This window comes from Carassius gibelio, chromosome B22 (assembly GCF_023724105.1).
Source record: "Carassius gibelio isolate Cgi1373 ecotype wild population from Czech Republic chromosome B22, carGib1.2-hapl.c, whole genome shotgun sequence".
Classification (NCBI taxonomy): domain Eukaryota; kingdom Metazoa; phylum Chordata; class Actinopteri; order Cypriniformes; family Cyprinidae; genus Carassius; species Carassius gibelio.
The window spans coordinates 9970716-9994957 of record NC_068417.1 but is presented as its reverse complement, the minus strand read 5'-3'; the positions used below and the strand labels follow the sequence as shown (position 1 = coordinate 9994957).

General features: G+C 35.5%; 5 protein-coding genes across 12 annotated transcripts in view; 3 read left to right on the top strand and 2 right to left on the bottom strand.

Moving 5' to 3' along the window:
• The window catches only part of LOC127987320 (uncharacterized), a 214835-nt gene that overhangs the window by 11079 nt on the left and 179514 nt on the right, over positions 1–24242 (top strand). The window lies entirely within an intron of this gene.
• LOC127987304 (uncharacterized) overlaps positions 1–24242 on the top strand; it is a 232118-nt gene that overhangs the window by 59022 nt on the left and 148854 nt on the right. The gene's annotated exons all lie outside the window — the stretch shown is intronic.
• LOC127987329 (uncharacterized) lies at positions 1523–7721 on the top strand. Of its 4 annotated transcripts, none has more exons than XM_052589616.1 (7): positions 1523–1990; positions 2085–4226; positions 4692–4863; positions 4938–5294; positions 5624–5691; positions 5799–5842; positions 7292–7721. In XM_052589616.1, the coding sequence occupies exons 2-7, from the start codon at positions 4026–4028 to the stop codon at positions 7380–7382; spliced, it is 933 nt and encodes a 310-aa protein (XP_052445576.1). In that variant the 5' UTR covers positions 1523–1990; positions 2085–4025; the 3' UTR covers positions 7383–7721. The 4 variants fall into 4 exon arrangements, with proteins under 4 accessions (XP_052445576.1, XP_052445578.1, XP_052445577.1 ...); XM_052589618.1 differs by having other exon boundaries at positions 1523–2178; positions 2367–4226; XM_052589617.1 differs by having other exon boundaries at positions 1523–2272; positions 2461–4226.
• On the bottom strand, positions 10521–12673 carry LOC127987330 (uncharacterized). 2 transcript variants are annotated; one of them, XM_052589620.1, is made up of 5 exons: positions 12602–12673; positions 12369–12483; positions 11778–12050; positions 11442–11618; positions 10521–10808 (listed from the first exon to the last, which is right to left on the bottom strand). In XM_052589620.1, the coding sequence occupies exons 1-5, from the start codon at positions 12668–12670 to the stop codon at positions 10603–10605; spliced, it is 840 nt and encodes a 279-aa protein (XP_052445580.1). In that variant the 5' UTR covers positions 12671–12673; the 3' UTR covers positions 10521–10602. The 2 variants fall into 2 exon arrangements, with proteins under 2 accessions (XP_052445580.1, XP_052445581.1); XM_052589621.1 differs by having other exon boundaries at positions 11778–12047.
• Positions 12771–19066, bottom strand: LOC127987313 (uncharacterized). The gene is made up of 9 exons (XM_052589595.1): positions 18157–19066; positions 15423–15503; positions 14927–15319; positions 14565–14666; positions 14185–14417; positions 13882–14060; positions 13438–13531; positions 12984–13329; positions 12771–12889 (listed from the first exon to the last, which is right to left on the bottom strand). Exons 1-8 carry the CDS (start codon positions 18404–18406, stop codon positions 13039–13041), a joined length of 1623 nt encoding a protein of 540 aa, XP_052445555.1. The 5' UTR covers positions 18407–19066; the 3' UTR covers positions 12771–12889; positions 12984–13038.

Here is a 24242-nt window from a genome sequence, read left to right as displayed (position 1 = left end):
CAGGAATTAGTTCTCAAAGCCAAGTTTCAGATATAATCTTTAAGTTTATTTAGCAAGAACAAAACACTTATGACTGTGAAACCGGGCCCTATTTTTGATAAACTTTATTCTTTTGTAAATATAGCTATGTGTTTGTCGTGGTGGGTCAGATTTGAACAGGTAATTCAAATCTTTGAATTTTAAACATGTATATAATGTAACACAACTAACTAACTAAATTAATAGCCTTTTAAGTTAAACGAATACATTTTTTAATGACATTCAGTTTTTTTTTTTTAAATACACTAAAGTACACAGTAATAATATCAAATACAAAGGTTAATTGTAAAGTGCTTTTTAAATCGGTTTAATAATATTTTGTGGAATAGTACTGAATAAATTTAGCCAAATGCAAATGAAAGTGAAATGCAGTGTAAATGTGTCAATTTCGCTTCTTAAGATTAATGTCCATAATTAGCATTATTTGTGCACTAATAATTCTGAAAATCTATTTAGGTATCATAAGTTTACACTAAAGTCCAACTAATTAATTATATTTGATAATAATGTAAAATATCACCGGTTAATTGAATACCAAATCGATTTTCGCGCTATATAGCCTATATATATGTATATATATATATATATATATATATATATATATATATATATATATATATATATATATATATATATATATATATATATATATATTTAATGTGTGTGTGTGTTTATTAACGAAATTGATACCGAAATTGAGAGCTCAAGACATAATACATGAAGCTCTTACCGTTCAAGAGTAGTAAAAGCAGAACTATTTTTAAAGTGTTCTTCATATCTCGGTGCAGTTGTAAGTTTAATAAAGATGATCTAGATTTCATGAATTACTTCATGTCTCCGTTTCTGATCCGCTTCCGCCTGATTAATCACATATAGGCTAAACACGTCTCTGTGAGTGCTCGAGGACTTTCAGTTTCTCTTTTACTGTTATACCTGCTTTTCAACATTTCTTTATGTTTAAGGGTATCCTCGTGACATATCAAAAAATGTTGGAGAAAATTCCCGGTCTGCTTTAGGCATTATCTCTCGCAGCTCCGATAGATTCAGGAATAGAAATAAGCAGCGAATTCTTTAAAAGAATCACTTACAGTTTCAATTAAAGATTACGATGAAAAACATCCAAAAGATCCAACTACAACTCATTTTATTAGCCTATGAATGTTAATTGTATTTAATTAACGCCTCTTTTTTTCTCTGCAGCTGCCAAAACGTCACACTTATAAAACTGTACAGGAACGCAATATTTCCTAATATTGTCAGTCGTCCATATCAACGCCATCATCTGAAGCTGAAACAGCTTCTCTCTCGCTTCCCTCTCATCTCGCGTATCACTCCAGAGGTTCGCGCCTCTCTTCATTCAAACGCATCTGGCGCCAATTAGCGGTTATCATCTGTAGTGAAAAATCCCCACAGAGGACTTCAGGTTTATTATTAAAGGGTTTGTTCACCCAAAAATGAAAATTCTGCCATTAATTATTCCAACACGGTCTCACTCCCAACTCGTCACATATGGACGCTTGGTCAGGACCCCTTGGCGTCACATTTTAACGCACTGGGTATCCCTTTGGCGTTATTTTTCAACGAGCAGGGCAGTCCAATTGACTTCTATGGAACCCTGAACCCGAGCCTGAGGCGCCGAAATTTGACGTTTTGGGTAAGCACGCGCAGCCCTTTGTTTGCTGTGGATGAAAAAAAAAAAAAAAAAGTTCGCTGTGGATGGATCTAGACTACAATAAATACGAATAGATAGGAATAGGCTACAATAAATGATCTATGCTGAGGCTGGTTAAATGGTGTCCCCCATATCATCTTTATCTGGCCACACAACTAGGTTTTAATGTTAAGAAATCCCTCGCAGTCTGATATCAAAGCGCCCTCTGAGAAATTGGGGGAGCGTTCGTCGTGCTGTTTAACAGCATTCAGCGGTGAGTTTAACAACGCTCTACTGCAGGTAGAACAGCATCCAGATGTGAGTTTAACCAAAACAACGATCAACTGCAGGTAAAACACTATTCAGAGATGAGTTTAACAACGCTCTACTGCAGGTAGAATAGCCTCCAGATGTGAGTTTAACCAAAACAACGATCAACTGCAGGTAAAACACTATTCAGCGGTGAGTTTAACAACGCTCTACTGCAGGTAGAATAGCCTCCAGATGTGAGTTTAACCAAAACAACGATCAACTGCAGGTAAAACACTATTCAGCGGTGAGTTTAACAACGCTCTACTGCAGGTAGAACAGCATCCAGATGTGAGTTTAACCAAAACAACGATCAACTGCAGGTAAAACACTATTCAGCGGTGAGTTTAACAACGCTCTACTGCAGGTAGAACAGCATCCAGATGTGAGTTTAACCAAAACAACGATCAACTGCAGGTAAAACACTATTCAGAGATGAGTTTAACAACGCTCTACTGCAGGTAGAATAGCCTCCAGATGTGAGTTTAACCAAAACAACGATCAACTGCAGGTAAAACACTATTCAGCGGTGAGTTTAACAACGCTCTGCGGTGCGTGCAGTAAGCAGTTTAAGCGTTTTCTGCCAGGTCACAGGGTAAGTGACTAATTATAGGTGATGCATGCTGGATAATGTTTATTTTTATTTTTATAGGAGTCTGGTATTGATAAATAAATGCACATATGCTTGTGTTCGATTAATCAATGTCTTGTTTATTTATTTATTTATTAAATATCCTCTAAATTAATAACTCTGACGTCATTGTATGGCGCGATCGTGATCCCGAGGTTCATTGCGTTTTTCCCTTTCCACTCGGTAAGTAGAAATTAATTAATAGAGATCGAGACTATTCTTAAATTTACACAATAAAACTGTAGAATCAGGACAAGTTGTGTTTAGAACTTTAAGACGTGTAAGGCAGCAATTTATTAGGACGGTTAATGATAGAAAATTAAATATATATATATTTAAATTACTTGCTGCACCACATGTGCAGTAGGCTAGCAAAGTTAGCTAATTAAATTCAAAGTTAATTTTTTTTCGCATATAATCATGAAGGTGCAATCATGGGGAATACAAGATTTTCAGTACTGATTTGTTTCCAGTTACCTATTTTATATAGCTCAAACTATTAAGCCATTTTAGCTAACATTATAAATGGTCAGGCCAGTAATTGTTTAAAATCCACGGATAATTTGATAATAAATGCCTAAATATTATCTATAATAATCAGTAGAAACAAATTCATAACAACAACAGTTTTGTGTCTCAGCACAATTTCTCACTATAAAATAAATAATTTAAATGTTCGTTCAGAGGTTATATAGGAGGCTATGTTGAACATTGCAATTTTTCTATTTCTTTCTTTTGTATTAAAATAACAAAATTCCACCTTCCCAAGCTCATTTATTCACACATGGTGCAACCCAAAATCAACCAAATGGGTGGAAAAACTCTTAAATCTGGTAACATTAATGAAGAATACTGGTGTAAAGTGTAAGGCATAGGTGTCAAACTCAATTCCCGGAGGGTCGCAGCCCTGTAGAGTTTAGTTCCAACCCTAATTAAATGCACCTTACTCAGCTAATCGAGTCCTTAAGGTTTATTTGAAAGTTAAAGGTATGTTTCCTGGAGCAGGGCTGAGCCCCTTCAGGAACTGAGTTTGACACCTCTGGTGTAAGGTGTTCAATTATTAATATATTTTTTTTCTCTCTCATCAGGTCTTTCAAATTTGCCTGCTCTTTATTCCAAACCTCGACCACACATACAGACAAACACACTCACTCACTCACTCACTCACACACAATAAAGGCACTTTTAAGAGCCACGTCCGTCCTGTTTACCTGTCTGTTCTGTAGTTTACTTGTCACTCTCTTTTTAGCTCTCTCTATATCTTTATCTCTATTTTCATCTTTATTTGTTTTATTTGACCATCCTTCCAGTTCTCTTAATAGTTCCTAAAAATCCTCTTTATCGTAACAGTTTGTCCATCTGTTGTTTGTTTTTGTGTATATTTCTTGTCTAGTCATGACAAGGCCCAAATTCAGGCCCTGCCCTTCTTGCCAGACTCCCAATCAGGCAAGCAGGAAAACTTGTCATGTCTGCTTTGGAAGCCTGTCCACCAAAAACAAAATAAAAGAAAAAGTGGCATCACTGGATAGCCAGTGGGGGAAATCTGTCCTTAAAAGCAGAAATGCTGGGCGTATAATTGATTCTGCCCGTATTGCAGTAAGTTAAAAAGTTCATATTTCATACATTATTGTGAAGTGAAACCGAAAGGCCATGTTTTTGACATACTAAATATCATACTAATATGATCTGGCCTTTACAAACATATTTACATACATCTTATTTCATACATGGAAGAAGCCATCTTTACTTATACATTTTGTTAAAGAGTTACTAAATTGTATTCTGTGTCAAGTATTAAGTAAGTCATGATGGCAATGGCAGAAACTAGCAGTACCTCTGTCCTTACCTTATATTGATGATCGATTGTATACAGTTCAAGAGTAATGTGTCTTCTAAAATAATCTTAATGAAATGGGTTATGGCTTATTTTCTTGCATTGTTTTTCATTAAATGAAATTTATTTAACAGTACTGATGTTTCTAATACATCAGTGGGTGTACTGTAACTAATTAATGTGTGTAATAACTAATGAAGTTTAATAACTGCTTTTGTTCATTTCAGGTGCTGAAACTTGAGGCTGTCGGATACAAGCCAATTTTATTTATTGGGAAACAGGACAAAAGGGCTTCAAATAAGTGGGTGGCAGATATTATCACGCATCTGCACCCCACTCCTGTCACCAAAGTGTTTTTGGAGAAGATGCGGAGGGCTTATGAGTTTATCTTAACAAAAGGTAAGAGTAATGTTTTTGTTTAGAATACATGTATATTTCTTTGTTACTATGTACATATTAAATTTGTATTTTAGCAACCTCCACAGCCCAGCAGCCGGAGAGCGTCCCCGCGGAGCGGCCGGAGAGCGTCACCGCGGAGCAGCCGGAGAGCCTCACCAAGCAGCCTGAAACTGTATTTGTTCTCAATCTTGTTCCTGTGCCTTGCTCGCTCTCTCCAACCTCTCTCTGTCCTCCTTCCTCTGCTACTTCTACAACTGTTCTTCCCTCACTTTCTTCCCCTCTTCCACCTCCACTGCGGCAGAGGAAAAGAAGGTTAAACACTTTTACCGCGTCAAACTCTACCACCCCTGTCTCTCCTCCATATCCATCTGCCTCTTCCATTTCCAAGCCTTTGAGTCAGGAGGTGCCACTGGTAAAGAACAGAAGAAAAGGTAACTTTTTGCATGGTACAACTTACTCCACACTATTCATAAAATTGCTCCCAGTCAAAGCTGACTTCATCATTGATAGCCAGTTCACAGTATTTTGTTATTTACATATTTATTTAGCTCTGTGTTAGTGGCCAATGTCCAAGGGCGTTGGGAAACCAATCCTGTACATTTTGCTTGATTGACAAAAACAGGAACAAATTCACTTTGACACGAATGGAAAAGACTGCATATCTCCTCACATGTGAATTTATAAATATGGGCTTGTGTGATTCAGCTATAAAGCATGATGGCATTCGTGGCTTAAAAAACTTGTCTTTTCATTATTTCAGGTTGTCAAAAATGTAGTAGGCAGAAGGTTTTCCTTTTTGATAAAATAACTGGGAAACAAATAAATGAGGTAAAATGTCTTATTAGGCCATGTGCTGGCCTTTCAAAGGTAATATCCAGTGATTGCTTAAACAGTTAAAGTTAAATTATTACTTGTGTTTGTTTGTGTTTGTGTAGGGGAAAGCTGAATTGAAAGTTCACTGGTTGCCTTGCACTGTGTGGTAAGTCATGTTTTATTTCCTAGTTAATTCCATTTCAATGCAATGGATTAGTCCATTCCATGACCCAATACAATCAAACACACCTGAACAAGATCATCAAGGTCTGAAAGGTTGCTAGAAAGCTACAGGCAGGTGAGTTTTTATGAGGGTTGGAGCTAAACTCTGCAGGACTGAGAGCTACAACAACCATCATGTTAACACAGCGCACACAACACCTCTTTAGCACTTTATTTCTCTCAACATTAGGACAGGAGAGCTGTCAGTCAATAAATGTGAAAAAGTAACTTAGATTTTTTTTGTTATAAGCTCCCAGATCTTGGCAGTAAATAATCCTCTGAGGTAGCCTGTAGAAAAACTGGTGTGAGGTCGATGGTCAGTACTCTGATTTAAATAGCGATGAGCTAGAGGCATTGGGAAGAGCTAGATCTGCAATCCTGAGGATCAGACAGAAAAAACAAATAAAGGGATTGGTGCGGGTGCCATTCACATAAAAAAAGAGTTATAGTATGTAAAGTGTGTTTGTGTGTGCGTTCTTGTATACATGGTTGTATACAAGGACACAAATGTGTGTAATGACATGGGTATTACAATATAAACATGGTTTATGAGGACACACTAAACAGTTTTTTTTATTAAAAAATGCTGACAGTTTCCTGTGATGGGTAGGTTTAAGCCAGGCACACACTTAAGGATTGTAAGGCTTGTTATGACTGTAATTTAATACTTACGACTGATCATGCCCAAGTGTGTCAAGTCATAGCCAGTTGCGTTTAGTCAGTGTTTACAGTCGCATTTAAATTACTTGTTAAATGTGCTTTAGTCAAAGAAAACTGTCTTTGTGTGTTGAACTCAGAATGTTTCAGCTAGTTGTTAAGTGTGTCCCTGGCTATAGAGGCAGAATATACAGTTTGCTAATGTAGAATATACAGTTTGTACAGTGTAAAAACATTACGCCTATAAAATGTCCCCACAATTCACAAAAACAAACCACTACCCTTATCCAGAGTTGGTAGAACTGCCAAATCTGCTTGGAACACAATATGATAACGTTGAAATTTCTAAACTTATTCTGCCTCTGCACGTCAGAAGTAGCCACTTTTCAACTAATCCAAGAGTGTTTTTTCTCCTAACAAATAGGAGATTTTCCTCAACCCACTAATATAACTTAATCCCTCAGTTTATCAGAAACAATTTGAAATCACTAAATTTTTAAGTACATTGCTTTCAGTGTACAAGAACTGTATGGAAAATTGTAATATTAAAAGTAACTAGTAACACTAGTAAATAAAGCTGCCAGACCTTGTACTTGAGAAAAAAGAGATGTAACGTTATAGAAGTATAAAACTGTGTAAAATGAAAATATGGCAGACATTAATCATAAACCTGACAGTGATCTTGATTTTTGCTCTGTGTTCTAATAACATTATGTGCACTTATGATGTTTTACAGTGGCAAAACCTGGGATGACACATGGGAGCCTGCGAGTGAATTCCAACACATTGTGCCAAAGTCCCCACATCCCAACCAGCTTTCAGCATGACAACATAGTCACCATAGACACCTGGACTCATCAAGCACCCTTCAATGCAGTTCATTTTTGAGTGTTTTTTCTTGCTGTTTGTTCTTCAGTAAAGTTTTTGCACAGTACCCAGTCTCTTTTAGTGTTTAGTCTCTTACAGTTGTCTTTTTAAAAAACTTTTTGCATTGGTCTTGAACTGCTTAACAGTGTACCTTGCGAGATCTTAAGTTTCTTGTCCATGAGCATAAGCTCATAAATACCAAATAATACTCCAAAAGCTACTAAATTGTCACTCAAGTTTTGTAGTCATGTTTGAAGTGTTTGATTACAATAATAGATATGAATTACTTTATTATTTATAGTCATAATTCTAATTGCCAATTTATTATAAGTTTCCTTGCATTTAGTCTAGTTTTTTTTTTTTTTGGGGGGGGGGGGGGGGGTGCTTCTTTAAAGGGAAGAAAATAATATGTTTCCTGATGGCAGACTTGCATCTCCTGGTTTGTAAAAAAAAAGAGAGGTAGGCTTTAAAAAGTTTTTTATTTAAAGCCTGTTGGGTCACATACCTGCAAATGTTACATAAGTATTTTATGTTTAATAGATTAACATACCTCTTATAAAAATTACTGCATGCTAGAATAACTATGACAGTAATTTTCATTTTGTAATAAAAAATTAAATATTTTGATATATTGAATTATTTAATTCACATACAGTGCACAGCTGCAAAAATTATTTAATATTAGTTACCCTCTGCTTCATGCTATGGAAACCAATGGACTTGGAAAAAATGTTTCACTGTAATCTGTTTCAGTGAAATTTATATTTATATATAAATTATATAATAATTATTTTTAATATTCTTCTACATAGTAAAGAAACAAAAGGGCCCTGTAGACCTGCCAATCACACGTAATTCCATGATACCCGCAAGTCAACTCGACGAGAAAGACTAGAACGGAATGGGATATAGCTACGGCAACTGGACATGCGCACATCAATATTGCGTCATTTAATATTTATTTAATTAATTGAATAACTGTATTTGCAGTATTGTAATGGTAAGTTTAGGGTTGGGGTAGGGGTTGGTGTTAATAAAACACAATTTGATAAGTAACAAGTTTATTTCACCGTTATTTACCCTGAAACGTTGCATCACTTCCGGCCGTAGCTGTACTGTAATTACCATATATGGACAAGTATGACGTGACACAGCTCTAACAGGACACGCTGTGATTGGAGTAACTTTAAGGCCAAAATAAAAAGCGATTAATGTTGCAAACTATGTTTTGATATCTTTATTACGTAAGTCATACTGTCATTTATCAATGAGGTATTGCTATGTTAAAAGAAATTACCCTTTTACAGAGATCCTAAACCTAACCCTAGTGTAATTTCAATGAACTACAATTTACTGCGCCATTGTTTTCCGTTCCATTGATAGAATTACAGAGGCGTATGGGTAATGCAGTTTAAAAACATTTAGTAATTAAATTAAATAAATACAATCTTTAATGAGCAAAGGGGCATCAGAATATGTTCAGTGTATAAACCTCTATGACATATTTGAGAGTCAGAATGAAATTTGGTATTGTACTGTGAGCACTTTTTAAAATGCTTTTATAATGCTTTTCCATGCATGTCAGAAATCTCTGTTCAACATCATTTAGTAAACATAGCATAAATAGTTTTTCTACCAATTTTCTCTTCGATATGCTTACCAGATTTTGAGTTACAGCCATTTGAAATGTGCATTTTTTGGCTCTTCCAGGGGGCGCTACCGGGTCCCTGGGGGAGGTAAGACAGTAAAAATTACACAGATATGCTCTCTTCATTATGAACAACAAACTGTTGATTCACATTTATATCTGAATATTGTATTCTTTTCCCCATTTTCTATATTTACATCATGCTTGTGTTATGTTTTGCTGATATTGTGAGACTCTGAATACAGTAACATAGGCACAGGATGGTGCACAATAAAAAGAATCAGGGTATAAAAGACAACAATAGTTCATTATTGTCTCAAATTCCATTAATATGACTAAAAATGTGTATGTAAAAGAAGCATGGTAAGTAATTACAGTTGTTTTATTTTATTTTTTTTCAAAATCATGAAATTTAACAAACTCATAAGATGATATAGTGCATTTTTTATTTCCAAAACAATTAACAAAATGTACTATACAATACACCATGTAAATCATTTTATTGTAGACTACAAAATAGAATAAAGATACTTTATAAAATAGTATAAAGACAAATTGGATTCATTAGAAATAAAAAGAGACTTAAAAAGTGCTATCATCATGCTGTTTATCAGGTCACAGCTGATGAAGCTACACAAGTGGTGAAATGTTTTGAGCACCACAAAATCAAATCAGTTGACTCCAATACTTTTACTAGATGACACATAAGCAGATGTAATATTAAACTGGGAAATAATGATTCCTCCTTATCATAATGCTTTTCTTCCTCATAATTAGCTTCTTCTGTCTCTAAAAAGGTTTCAGTTGTTATATTTGAAATACACTCTACACTTCCACAGCCACAAGCTGTGTTCTAATATTTCATTCCCCCTGTGAATCATATAACCTTAGATTATTATTACTCATGCAAGATTATTATTCATTATTTTGTACACAACGTTCACTAATGATTATTTTCATTAATTAATCTGCTATTTATTTCTCAACAAATGAAGAGTTTGGTTTGTGAGCAAGTATGAAAATGAGAAAAACAGACACAATTACACAAAACCCCAAAAAGATGCATTGATAAAAGCTGTGAACAGTTCAAACCTCAAATAAAAAAAAATACATGCTGGAACCATTAAATGTTTTTGCGTGAAAATTATTTGGCAATTCATTTTCTGCCAATCAACTAATTGTACTGTTGAGAAGTTTCTTTTGCAACAAAATGTCATTTAAAAGCTCTCCATGTGCTGTCAAGTGCATTTTTTCTCTCTCTGAATTGCAGTGGAGTATAAGTAAAGTTTGGATGAGAAGAAACTCTTACCTCAAATCTCTAAGTACCATACAATACTTCAATTAATGCACTTAATTTCCACCACATACTGGTTCTAGAGGCATGCATGCACACATTTCTATGTATGTGAAAGAAGAGGCAACACTTTTGGTTCCATTTATAAAGGTGATGAAAAGCAGATTTTATTACATTCTTTATATACAGATTTAAGGTCATTGTCCAGAACGATAAAAAGGTGTCACAGTCTTGTGGATTACAGTCCGTCATCAGACATTTCACAGTCACTGTCATACTCATCAGCTGAAGCACTGTACAAAAAGTTGATGTTGCCTTCTCCAGACAAAACTTGCAGGTAACAGTCTCTTGCTTGCACCTTCATTTCTCTGACTTTATGTTGCTTTCTCAGGATGATGCTTTGCAGACCTTTCAAACCCTCTTCACTTAAGCAACATGGTGAATCTTAAAAGAGGAACAAAATAACATTAAGCATGCTTTAGAAACTTTATAAACATACATCATAGTTATGTATATTTATTAGGGCTGCCCCAAAAAGTCAACGAATTGTTAGTCAGTCAGAATGACCATAGTTGGACAAATAATTGTTTTTCCTGCAAACAACACAACCAAACATAGCCATAGGTCTTGGTAATAATCAGACAGTCACGGACAGCTATTATGGATTAAACGGCTGGTCCTCATTTTCACTAGATAGTAAATGTCATGAAGGAAATTCAAAGTTTGAGCATTGCGAGGGCATCAAGGACAAGAAAGCATCATTCTCTAATTTCAGCTACCAGTTGGAGTGGAGTGGAGAATTAGGCCAAGTGTAATGACTTATAGAGCTAAAAGCCACTTATCGTTCAATAATATATATATATATATATATATATTATTTTTAATTACTAGGCTACTTACTTTAATGATTAGAGAGGACATGTCCTATATGTAGTTATGGGAATATGCACTTTAGTAGATTTTAGTTAACAGATCACTCTTACTAACTGTATAATAAAAATATTCTGAGAGTTGGAAATCTATGGTCATAGCAACCCTAAATGTTTATGCCATTTTTTGTACAAATACAATACATACTTCTCATTGTCTCACTGGCAAACATGTGGGACAGCTCTCTGAGGGTATCAGCACGAGTTGAAAGAGATTTCCAGTGGTGGTCCATCTCTGCCACAAGAATCTTCAGCTCCTCCTCAAGTCTTCTTACTGACATGATGATGTCAAACGCTCTTCTTTTTGTCCTTAGATCGACAGAGTCTGGAATGCATTTATGAGAAAGACTTAATTCATATGTATCAAACATCAACCTTTAAAGAATCACAGAAAAAAGTCACAGAATGACATTTGAAGCATTGTGGGTAATGTGTCATAATGTATCAGATTTGTCAGAAGCAGTCAACAGACTAGTGTACACACCACTGTGTGGTAGCTGCCATGGCCAAGCTGTCTCACCAGACAGAATGGTTTCCATGCAAAGACTTTCTGTGCTTGGAACCATTCTGTTGTATTTCTCCACAACAGATGTCAGGATGCCCTTCTCCTCCCTGATCTTGCGGCGGATTCTGGCACGACCTTTGTTCCCATCGGTATCTTTGTAGAGCCGATGGGAACGTCTCTTGATACTCGCTACCAGGACCTCAATTCTGCTGGCCAAGCCATCAGCATCATTTGTGGTTGTTACTCTTGCTGCTGAGAAGAAATAGGTAGTTTGCAGTTTAAATTAAACTTTTGAAACCACATGTACTGTATGTTGTTTGATTATATACATATAATGACTGTCTCTTTGATAGTTATATTAGCATGTGTTATTTGCCATCAAACATTGAAACAAGATCTGAATGTGATGTTTATGTAAATTAGCTGTTTGTAATTAACACTATGACGAGTGGGGTAAGGCTGATAACTGTGGGAGTGATGGGGTGTCTGTGATTCTGAACTTGAAAAATTAGTTTACCTAAATGTTTTAAATATTCTGAACTTGAGGTTTAACAGTAATCATTTCCTCACCGCCTGCCCACTCCTTTACATCACTGACCCAGTCTTCCAGTTGGCTCTCTGTCACTGCCAATTGGGCTTTCAAGGACTCTAGGTTTTGTAACTGGCTTTGCAGAGCTTTTCTGGTCTACAATGACAAGCAATCACAGAACCAAGAAACAAGAACCAAATGTTCAATGCACAGCTTCATACACTGCAAACACACAATACTGACCATGTAAAACCAATTCTACAGTTGTCATTACCTTCTGATATCGGCGAGTCAGTGAAACTGCCAAATTTCGGAACTTTTGCTGATTCCATCGCATGGCCATGAGAGTCAGTATGTCTGTGCGTCCTGCAAACACAAAAGATATGATGCATAAAATATGTTATTATGTGATTATGTAACTAGAGCACTATGTGGTCATCTTACCTGCTTTTGACATATGTTTTGTTGTCACTGCAATCCTAGAGAGGAAGGCATTGCACTGTTCCACCTCCTCCCCTAGTGTTAGTCCAGCCCCATCCTGATACGACCCGCTCCATTTCACCTGAGTAAGAAAACATAAATAAACAAAGAACAAGATGTTTGCTGATGTTTGGTTTAAGATAATGTGGTTCTGTCACATAGCAACATTTTCTTACCTCACATTTAAAATAATGGGCTTTGGCATGAAATACCGAAAGGAATGGTCTCATGTTAAGGAGGTGCCGGAGCTCTGGGCAGCTTTTTGTAACTCTTTGCAGGTAGGGCCAATATTTGCAGGTCACATCCATACAAAAAAAAAGTGACTTGCCTACTGGCCAAGTTTTCTTGAAGGTACAGGGGATAGGCAAAAATTTCACCCCTGTACATATTTAATGCACAGAGAAGCACTCCGTGCCGACAAACCGTAACCTCCAATCCCTCTTCATCTACCTTGCTGGCAGATCTTTGTGAGGTCTCTCTGGCTGCTGACCACTCCCCTCCACAAACACCTCTCCCACTGACCTACAACATGGATAATGGTCAATGAAAACAAGACTCTTCTAAACAAACTCTTCAGTAAGAGGTTACTGTAGTATTGTAGTTTTATTTATCATCATATACACTTTTTACATGTTTGGTTGTGCTGTGAATGTTGTCCACAAATCTTGTAACATCTTCATCTTTGGCTATAAAGATGCCTTCAAAGATGGCCTGTTCCTCAGATCTAAAAAAACAACAACAACAAAAACAACAACAAAGATACAAAACAGTTTATGATAACTTATTAGAGTTGTCATAAGTACCAACTTCAGTACCAGTCTGAAATTTAAAAAACGTAATGCTTTGAGCGCTGTTGAGCGGATTCATAAACACCTCTGATTGGCCATTGTGTTCACACACTCATTGGATATGTCTGAGAATGGCTTTAAATGATCAGCGCTAAAAGTATCAATTTTTATAAGTCAGTATTTTCGACAACTCTATAACTTATAATGTAAGATTACTTAGTGCATAATAAAGAGCCATGTTATCTTATTAATATGTAAGAACACTATGACACACATTTTGAATTACCTAGCAGCATTCTTAAAACGGTAATGCTTGCGGTTTCCATCTACGGAAACGGCGAGCATATTTGGGGAGCATGCAGGGCAGATGAAGGGCTCTTCCTTGCATATACTGTCCACCTCAAATCGCACAGCCTCCCACTCAAAAAAACTTTTCTGAAAACTGTCTGCAGAGATCTTGCCAGTCTATTAAAAATAAAGAAACCAAAAGCTTATAAATGTACAACGAATACATTAACATCAAACAGGTTTTCAGCCCACAATTCGAATACATTAATGATACTGCAGGATTTATACATTCAATACTCACACGACCAAAGCGAACAGTTCGCTGATCCAGCATTCTTAAAAATGCTTGACAGGACAGTCCTGGTGCCACCATCTTCATTTCCTCAAATGAGAAAAATATATCGGTAGTATAAATTGTGGCAAACTGAAGAATTGCCGGCCAGTAGTCACTGCTGTTAAGGTCGGCCACTGCAGCAGTCCAAGTGGCTTGGCATGCCTCACAAAATAACTCGGGCATGCTTAGATCATATCGTCCTGGAAAAATCAAAAACACATCCACTGTAATGCAATCCTTTGCTGGGTCAGTCAGGGTTTGGGTTCTTAATATAATATATACATTACTTTGTATACTTCATAAGATGCTTATCAAACAGGACAAAATGAAGTTCTTCACATTCTTACCATTCATTGTGACCACAGCAACAGTCTTTCCTGGACTGACCCTCAATGACTCTGGTGAACAACCACAGATTTTGTCAGGCATTTCCACAGGTACAAGCCGCACTGAAAAAGATCACACAGTACATGTGAATTAACATAATTTGTATTGACTGAGTAATATAAGATTGTAATGGATCAATGTTATTGAAGCACATTGCTGAAAAAGAACACAAGATATGCTCAAAAAGCCGATTGACACAGGGTATCTACATAAATTCAAGCTCAATCAAAAAGAGAAAAAAGTGATCATTTAAAAAATAAAACTTATGAGCTTAACTATTCTGAAAATGAAATATGTTGTACAAACACAAACCAAAACTTACCACATTGGGAAAGAGCCTTATCGACCACGACAGTTGTTGGAGGCAATGGCTGGAAGAAGCCAGCAGTCATGGCATCTCTATTGTGGAGGACATGTCTGGTGTGCATGCTGATGTCACATTCAGCACAGAAGAAGGGGTGTGGTCGACAGTCACTGCACCGGATAACTGCTGGACTGCTCCAACACTGCTGGCAGATGTGTGTTGCCACACTTTCTTTTGCTGCAGCCGTGTTTACCAGACGGGGTCTCTCTGCCCTCCACCTCTCTGAAAAGAGACTCTGACGAATGCCCCAGTTCGAAGATGCCAGAAGAGGATCTCTTGGGGTTCCAAGAGGTGATGCCTCATCACCTGAGGAATCCCTCAGTGAGTGCTGGAGATCTTGTAGAAAACACTCTGTTAAAATAGCAAATTTAAAAATACAAACATTTATTAACATTCTAACCCACTGTCAGATATAAATGGAAACAATGAAAATGGTGTACAATGAAGTACACACCAACAGTCTCTGGAGCAAAGGCCACCTCACAGTTAGTGTCAGGAGCATTGAAGGTAGGATCAGTGTTCTGAATGTGATCAGCTGTAGAGGATAAAAACAACACAAATCAACATTTACATATATTATTCAAATTTACAACTGAAATTACCAGACTTAAATGGCACAAGCTCACTGTTTAGTGGGATAGTTCACCCAACATTTTTAATTCTGTCATCATTTACTCACCCTTAAAGAGTTCTAAACCTGTATTAATTTCTTTGGTCAGCTGAACAAAAAGGAAGATATTTTGAAGATTGTATGTAACCAAACAGTTGGTGGACCCCACTGACTTCCATAGTATTTCTTTCTCCATACTAAGGAAGTCACCGGTGTCCCACAACTGTTTGGTTACCCATATTCATCAAAATATATTCCTTTGTGTTCAGCAGAACAAATAAATGAATTCAGGTTTGAAACAATTTGAGGGTGAATAAATTACGAAAAGACCAGTAATAACCAATAACCAAGACCAATAACTTGCAAGCGATTTATTATGATGGTAACCAGGCAGGCACATTTTACTGCATAACCATAATATTGACAATTGAAAAGTAGTGTGATAACCAGTATTTATGGATTTAACGACTAGTTTTAGTTAAAAAGTATTTCGGGCAGCAGTCCCCACAACACTCAAAGAGAGAAATCAACAATCAGCATATGAATCTCAACAATGGTGACAATCAAAAGGTTCATGATGCAATGCATGCTGGGTACCAGCACAGGATAAAACTCATCCATGATTCCCAGCATGCATTGCGGCATGAATAAATTATGCCCCTGAATTGTTCACTTATTTTCTTGAATTCTTATGTGCTTATAATTTTGCATTTGTTTTAAGTTTAGTAGCATGTGTTGTGATGTTCAGAACTGATCTGTTCATTTATTTTGTGGATTGTCACCATTGTTGTGATTCATACGCTGATTCTTGATATTTCTGTCTAAATTTCAGCAAAGGTTTTTTTTTTTTATTATGAGTGACATTTTCTTAACAGTCTTTCATAACTTATGGCTCAGCAGTGTTCCTTCTCATGCTGTAGTATCAATATTCAATAAGAGAAGAGATACGGGATTAGATCAGAAATAATAGTTTAAATAATAATAATTTGTTCTTGTCAATCTATAAACAACAATATCAGATTTTTTTTTCTTCTGTGTACTTTTGTTTTGCTATAACAGGTTCCAAAGGCGCATTGTTACAGCATGAAAAAAAAAAAAAAAAAAAAACCTTAGTTGTTGAAAAGTCACGTTCAAGAGCCCAACTAAAGTAAACACTGATCTCCATCATGGTAGTGAAAAAAACACCTAAACCTATTTAACTCTCCATAAGTTTTTCTGTAGACATCTGACAGAAATAAAGTCAGTCTGGTAAGTAATGTGAATCTGGTGAAGCTGTTTTAGTAGTTGTTTAATCAGATCTTGAGAGATTTGATGTATTCTTTTATTCAGTTGATTTCATCTAAGGCTGTGGCTGAAGTCATTTGTAGTTCTTGTGTTTCTCTTTCCTTCAGTGATTCTGCAAGTGTTTATCACTAATGCTCAATCATCAATTAATCACCGAATTATCTCATTAACTTCACTGATTCAGTGTTACTCTAACACTCTGTAGTGTGCACACATTATAAGTGTTCATTTAAAACTGAGGATTTTCTTGTGGGGTTTAAAGGGTTAAAGATTTAAGATGAAGAAAAAACAGAATGAAACATAATTTAACAGTAATAAACTGTAATTAATTTACAGGAAACAAACTGTAGAAAAACAGTTATTTACTGGCACCCCTGCTGCCAGTAAATAACTGTTTTTCTACTGTTTCTTGCCGTAAATTAATGGTTGCCAGCAAAAAAAAGTGTTTTTCTACAGTTTTTTGCCCTCAAGTCAAGGAAAAACAGTAATATACTGTAAAATGTAAACGTCAGATTTACCAAATGAAAAATAAGTTAATTTAACTAAAATATTTGTGAACATCCATAGAAAAAAAATTAGGCAAAGTCATACACTGATAATGAGAGTAAATACTGAACTTGACTGTATTAATGTGTGTTTGCACAAGAGAGATCGTTTAGTTTAATGTAGTTTTGTTGTTCACCATTGTGCTGGAGAGTAGAGCCGGTGCTTCAGTCAATGTTGAGCCACAAATTCTGATTTTCTGCTGCTTTATATAAAGGCAGTAAATGTGGAGTCGCTGATACAGTGGTGATCTCTGTGTTAAGTACTTCAGCACATACATGTGTGCTATAGCTGAAAATGAGCTGCAGTGATTTGAGTAAAAGTCATGTATTTAGTTACTTTATTACTGCACATTAAGTGCAAGAAATATTCCTTCTCAGTGGACTCAAATGAAATAAGTTCATAGTACTAACATCGTAGGAATGCTAGTTTAAAAACTCGAACTGTTTGAAGCAGTGGGAGTGGAGTTAATTTCCATGGTAGAATTTACGGTAAAATACTGTTAAAAAATAAGAGTGGTAAATTAATGGTTAAGAGCTGTAAATTAACAGTACTTTACTGGCACCCCTGCTGCCAGAAAATTACTGTTATTTAACGGCAAATTTTTTTACAGTGTAGTTCTGGTTTGATTGTTTCCCTGAAATATCAAGCTAAACATGTATTCCTTCATTTTCTTAATTGCTTTATTACAAAATTAAGGTCCTAAACAATGTGATTTCTCAAAAAATCTTAAATGAAAAACAATACTGACCCTTTTTTGACTGATCCCTGCTTGATCTCGGCCTTGCATAGACAATATTTCCATGCACGTCTCTTTTTCTCCAGTGCACCTTTGGTTGCCTTGGCTCAGGTGTCTTTGATGGTGCTGCTGCCGCCTCCTCTTCTTGCAGCTCACCAAGAAAGTCATCAAGACTTTGGAGCTCATCCTTCAGTTCTTGATGATCAACCAAGTTATCCAAGACCATTAGATTTTCTTGGATTTCTGAATCACTCATGGACATAGTGATGGACAGAAAAACAAACAGACAGAAAGACTCACAACAAAGAGATGGACAAATAAATAAATATACAGGGAGGGGGGACAAAGAGAGACAAAGAGAGGAGAGGGGAGCGAGAAAGAGAGCTGAAGAGAGTACAGGTGATGGGTAAAGGTGAACAAGACGAACGTGACTCTTAAAAGTGCCTTTGTTATTTATTTGTGTGTGTGTGTGTGTGTGTGTGTATGTGGTGGAGTGTTAGAATAAAGATAATTTTTGCTGGCAAATTTGAGGGACCTAATGATAAAGAAAAAACATACAAACAGACAAACAAAACAAAAAAAACAGAATTTAACATTTTACACAAGTATTCTCTTCACCTGTGTTGTCAGATTGGGCTTGAATGTATGTAAAATTGATTTTATTAATTGTTAATTGATTGTGATTGTTAATAATGTAAGTTTTGCTCTATTTCGCCAACAAAAATAGTTCCAAACAAAACCACAGCAGAACTCACTGTAAAAAAGTACATGAATCAATCAATAACTTATGACAACATCATTTATTATTACATTAATTATACACATGGTTTTATTCTATAGTGAGAAATTGTGCTGAGACACAAAACTGTTGTTGTTATGAATTTGTTTCTACTGATTATTATAGATAATATTTAGGCATTTATTATCAAATTATCCGTGGATTTTAAACAATTACTGGCCTGACCATTTATAACGTTAGCTAAAATGGCTTAATAGTTTGAGCTATATAAAATAGGTAACTGGAAACACATCAGTACTGAAAATCTTGTATTCCCCATGATTGCACCTTCATGATTATATGCGAAAAAATTTTTACTTTGAATTTAATTAGCTAACTTTGCTAGCCTACTGCACATGTGGTGCAGCAAGTAATTTAAATATATATATATTTAATTTTCTATCATTAACCGTCCTAATAAATTGCTGCCTTACACGTCTTAAAGTTCTAAACACAACTTGTCCTGATTCTACAGTTTTATTGTGTAAATTTAAGAATAGTCTCGATCTCTATTAATTAATTTCTACTTACCGAGTGGAAAGGGAAAAACGCAATGAACCTCGGGATCACGATCGCGCCATACAATGACGTCAGAGTTATTAATTTAGAGGATATTTAATAAATAAATAAATAAACAAGACATTGATTAATCGAACACAAGCATATGTGCATTTATTTATCAATACCAGACTCCTATAAAAATAAAAATAAACATTATCCAGCATGCATCACCTATAATTAGTCACTTACCCTGTGACCTGGCAGAAAACGCTTAAACTGCTTACTGCACGCACCGCAGAGCGTTGTTAAACTCACCGCTGAATAGTGTTTTACCTGCAGTTGAGCGTTGTTTTAGTTAAACTCACATCTGGAGGCTATTCTACCTGCAGTAGAGCGTTGTTAAACTCATCTCTGAATAGTGTTTTACCTGCAGTTGATCGTTGTTTTGGTTAAACTCACATCTGGATGCTGTTCTACCTGCAGTAGAGCGTTGTTAAACTCACCGCTGAATAGTGTTTTACCTGCAGTTGATCGTTGTTTTGGTTAAACTCACATCTGGATGCTGTTCTACCTGCAGTAGAGCGTTGTTAAACTCACCGCTGAATAGTGTTTTACCTGCAGTTGATCGTTGTTTTGGTTAAACTCACATCTGGAGGCTATTCTACCTGCAGTAGAGCGTTGTTAAACTCACCGCTGAATGCTGTTAAACAGCACGACGAACGCTCCCCCAATTTCTCAGAGGGCGCTTTGATATCAGACTGCGAGGGATTTCTTAACATTAAAACCTAGTTGTGTGGCCAGATAAAGATGATATGGGGGACACCATTTAACCAGCCTCAGCATAGATCATTTATTGTAGCCTATTCCTATCTGTTCGTATTTATTGTAGTCTAGATCCATCCACAGCGAACTTTTTTTTTTTTTTTTTCATCCACAGCAAACAAAGGGCTGCGCGTGCTTACCCAAAACGTCAAATTTCGGCGCCTCAGGCTCGGGTTCAGGGTTCCATAGAAGTCAATTGGACTGCCCTGCTCGTTGAAAAATAACGCCAAAGGGATACCCAGTGCGTTAAAATGTGACGCCAAGGGGTCCTGACCAAGCGTCCATATGTGACGAGTTGGGAGTGAGACCGTGTTGATTATTCAACCTCATGTTCTTCTAAACCGTTCATTCGTTCATCTTCAGAACACAGATTAATATATTTTTAATTCATTCCAAGAGCTCTCTGACCCTCCAACAGACAGCAAACTAGGCTTAGACGATCAAGGCCCAGAAACTTAGCAAGAACATATGTAAAATAATCCATGGGACATCAGGTGTTCAAGTGTAATTTGATGAAGCTACAAGAGTATACTTAAATATTAATACTAAAATACTTTTTGTGCGCAAAAAAATAAGAAAATAACAACTTTATTCGACTCCGTATCTAGCACCATTTTGGAGAATATCCACTGAGTGTAAATGGCTTTTGCCTGATAATGTGTATTTTATTCATTCGGCAATCCCCTGAACCACTGTTAGGAAACCACCATTATTTTGACATTTTTCACTGCTTGTGTTTTTTCTTGCTTCCAACCTATTTGCAGGTCACCTGAACTTAGCCTTTTCCTAGTTTTGAGTTTGGAAATGTAAGATCAGCAATAGGTTGTTGAATTTCATGGGGATATATGCGGGAGTATAAACTGTCATGGAAGTCGGAGGAGGATTGACATAGAACGAAATAAATATCACAGTCCAGTTGTGTTTCAGATCAATCTGAATTTTTTATGACATTCATGGTTGTATGTTCTTTGGCCTTTTTTCTTTATTTTATTGCAACTTTAAAGTGGAACTAAAGAAATATCTTTAGATGTCATTTTAGACTTGACTAACTTTATTTTTTATCTCTCTCTTTTGTCAATGGAAAACTTAGTTTGTATTAAGCTTGTGTTTTTATTCCTCAGGCTCTGTGAATCAGTGATCTGATTGGTGTACTGTAATTTTTCTGGTTTATGACATCAGATCCAGATGTTTTGAGATTAAGCACATATTCATACATCAGGGAAGTATCATATCTCAAAAGAATTTCAATAATTTCTTAATCTTCATTTATTTTGAATTGCTTTACATATTCATCTGCTGGTATCAATGTCCATTTATCCACCCTAAAAGATGATTTGAGAACAAAAAGCAACAAATTGTTTGTCATGATAAATACTGGTAATTACAGCTACCTTTTTAACCTTTTTTTAACCATCCAATCTACATATTTGGTTGCAGCCTTAAACACACTTTAAGGATCTTACATAAAACTTGGCAGAACATAAAAGCTCTCTATTTTAATTTTTCAGTGTGAGATTTTTTTTAAATTAAATTTGAAAGGCTTTATTGTTTGATTTTCCTATATGACACATAGATGTCAAGGGGAACTTCAGACTGCGTACTCTACACTGTAAAAAATGTACTGTAGAATTTACAGGATTTTACTGTCAAAAAAGTTGCCAATAAAATCCTGTAAAAATGATGTTAATTGCTGTAAAATGGATTACAGGACATTACTGCAAAGCAAATAACAGTTAATTGCTGTATGTGAAATACAGTAGTTTGTAGTATTTTTTACAGTAACATTGAATTTTACAAGTAGTTTGTTTTACAGCAATATTTTGTAAATTCACTGAAGTACAGTATTTACCTGGCAAAAAAGTTGCCAATAAAGTCCTGTAAATATATTTGACAGCATTTTTTTTGTAATTTCATTAAATTACAGTATTTAACTGGCAACAAAAGTTGCCAATAAAATCATGTAAATACCCCTAAATACAATATGATGTTGTAATAATTTTACAATGAAACTGCTTTAAAGAATAATTTTAACTGTCTTTCAACAGTTAAATTTTATCATAAAAATAGCATAGCATCACAAACAACTGTTTTAAAAAAGCCATATTCAGAGTAGGACATTAACTTTCTATAAAAAATAAGGTCAATCAACAGAATTTGTATATTTTTTTAAAAAATGTTAAAATTAAAAAAAAAAGTTTTAAAGAAAAGGATTCAAATAAAATGCTGGAATCAACATTAAATCACAAATTCTGTTGTTTGAGCTTATGTTCTATTAAATTAAGAATATTCCTGCAAAAGACAATTTAATAAATACATACTGAAAGTTTTGCCTCTATGTGTCCGTCTTGTATCCAGTGAGTGTAGTGATTCCAAGAAAACATCTGCACATAAAAACAAGCAGAAGCATCAGGATAAAGTTATGTATCAAATGAAACTAGCTCAATAAAATAAATGTCAAAATGACACTTATACAATACAATCAGCATTTACCAGTACTTAAAAGGTTACTCCACCCAAAATGAAAATCTTGCCATTAATCACTTACCTCCATGTCATTCCAAACCCGTAAAACCTTCGTTCGTCTTCAGAACACAATTTAAGATATTCTGAATGTAACCGGGAGGTTTGTGACTGTCCCATAGACTCTCCAGTAAATACCACTGTCAAGGCCCAGAAAAGTATGAAAGACATCATCAGAATAGTCCATCAGTGGTTCAACAGTAACGTTATGAAGCGACGACAATATTTTTTGTATGCAAAGAAAACAAAAATAACGATTTATTCAACAATTAGTCTCCTCTGCGTCAGTGTAGTGCCATTTTTGGAGAGTATCTGTTGGACACAAACTACATAGCCTGTTCTGTGTCAGCTGGGTCACATGGACACGCTTTCTATGTTTATTTACGCTTTGATTTGAACGAAAACAGCATATCCGTGTGGTGCGGCTGACATAATAAAAAATTACGACTTTGTTGAATAAAGTTGTTCTTTTTGTTTTCTTTGCATAAAAAAATGATTCTTGTAGCTTCGTGAAATTACAGTTGAACTACTGTTGGCAGATGGAATATTCTGACAATCATTTTCATACTTTTCTGGGCTTAGACATTGTTAATTTTTTGGCAGTCAGTGGGACAGATGCAAGCCTCCCGGTTCTCATCTGAAATATCTAAAATTGTGTTCCGAAGATGAACATAGCTTTTACGGGTTTGGAACGACATTAACAGTTAACAGTTAACAGTGATGAATGACTACATTTCATTTTGAATAAGTAACCTTTTTCACGAATGAAATTACTTAAGTAAAACTTGTTACCTTTGAAAAAAATGTATGTGTGCAAAAGATGCCTGCTCCCGGGACGCACAATGTTGAGGTATGAATTCACAACCATCTGACCCTCAAATAGTCAAAAGCCACTGGGTGGACCTGAAATGAATAAATATAAGCAATAATGTAACCTACAATGCAGTATTTCAATATAAAATGTAATCTAAATTACAAGTTTATCAAATTATTTAAATAATTAATATATTACCTAATAAAATCAGCTTCAGAGTCTTGAAGCATCGAACATTTCTCCACATCAGCTGCTATTCTTTGCACCTACAAGACATAAAGAAAATAATCTTGTGATTTCTTTAAAGCATTATGTAATGAACCCAAAATTAACACCCAAAAAGGCATATATTTTAGAATAAACCAACTATTATAAATTATATAATTTATAATTATAAATTGTAATATTACATTGTAGAACTGTACCACCAATCAAATTAAATAATTAAGAGTGCAAAATTATATGAAATTTGAAAATACAATTAATAAATGTTGGAAAAATGCAATGCTACTTATTAAACCTGAAACTAATCCGCCATTAGGTGGCAGTAAGTAACTTAATGAGGGAATCAACTGAGTCATTCATTGAACCAATCCGTTCAAAAAGATGAATCATTTAGCTCAAGTTTGGAGAGTTTTGATTTGAGAATGAGCAAAATAGTTT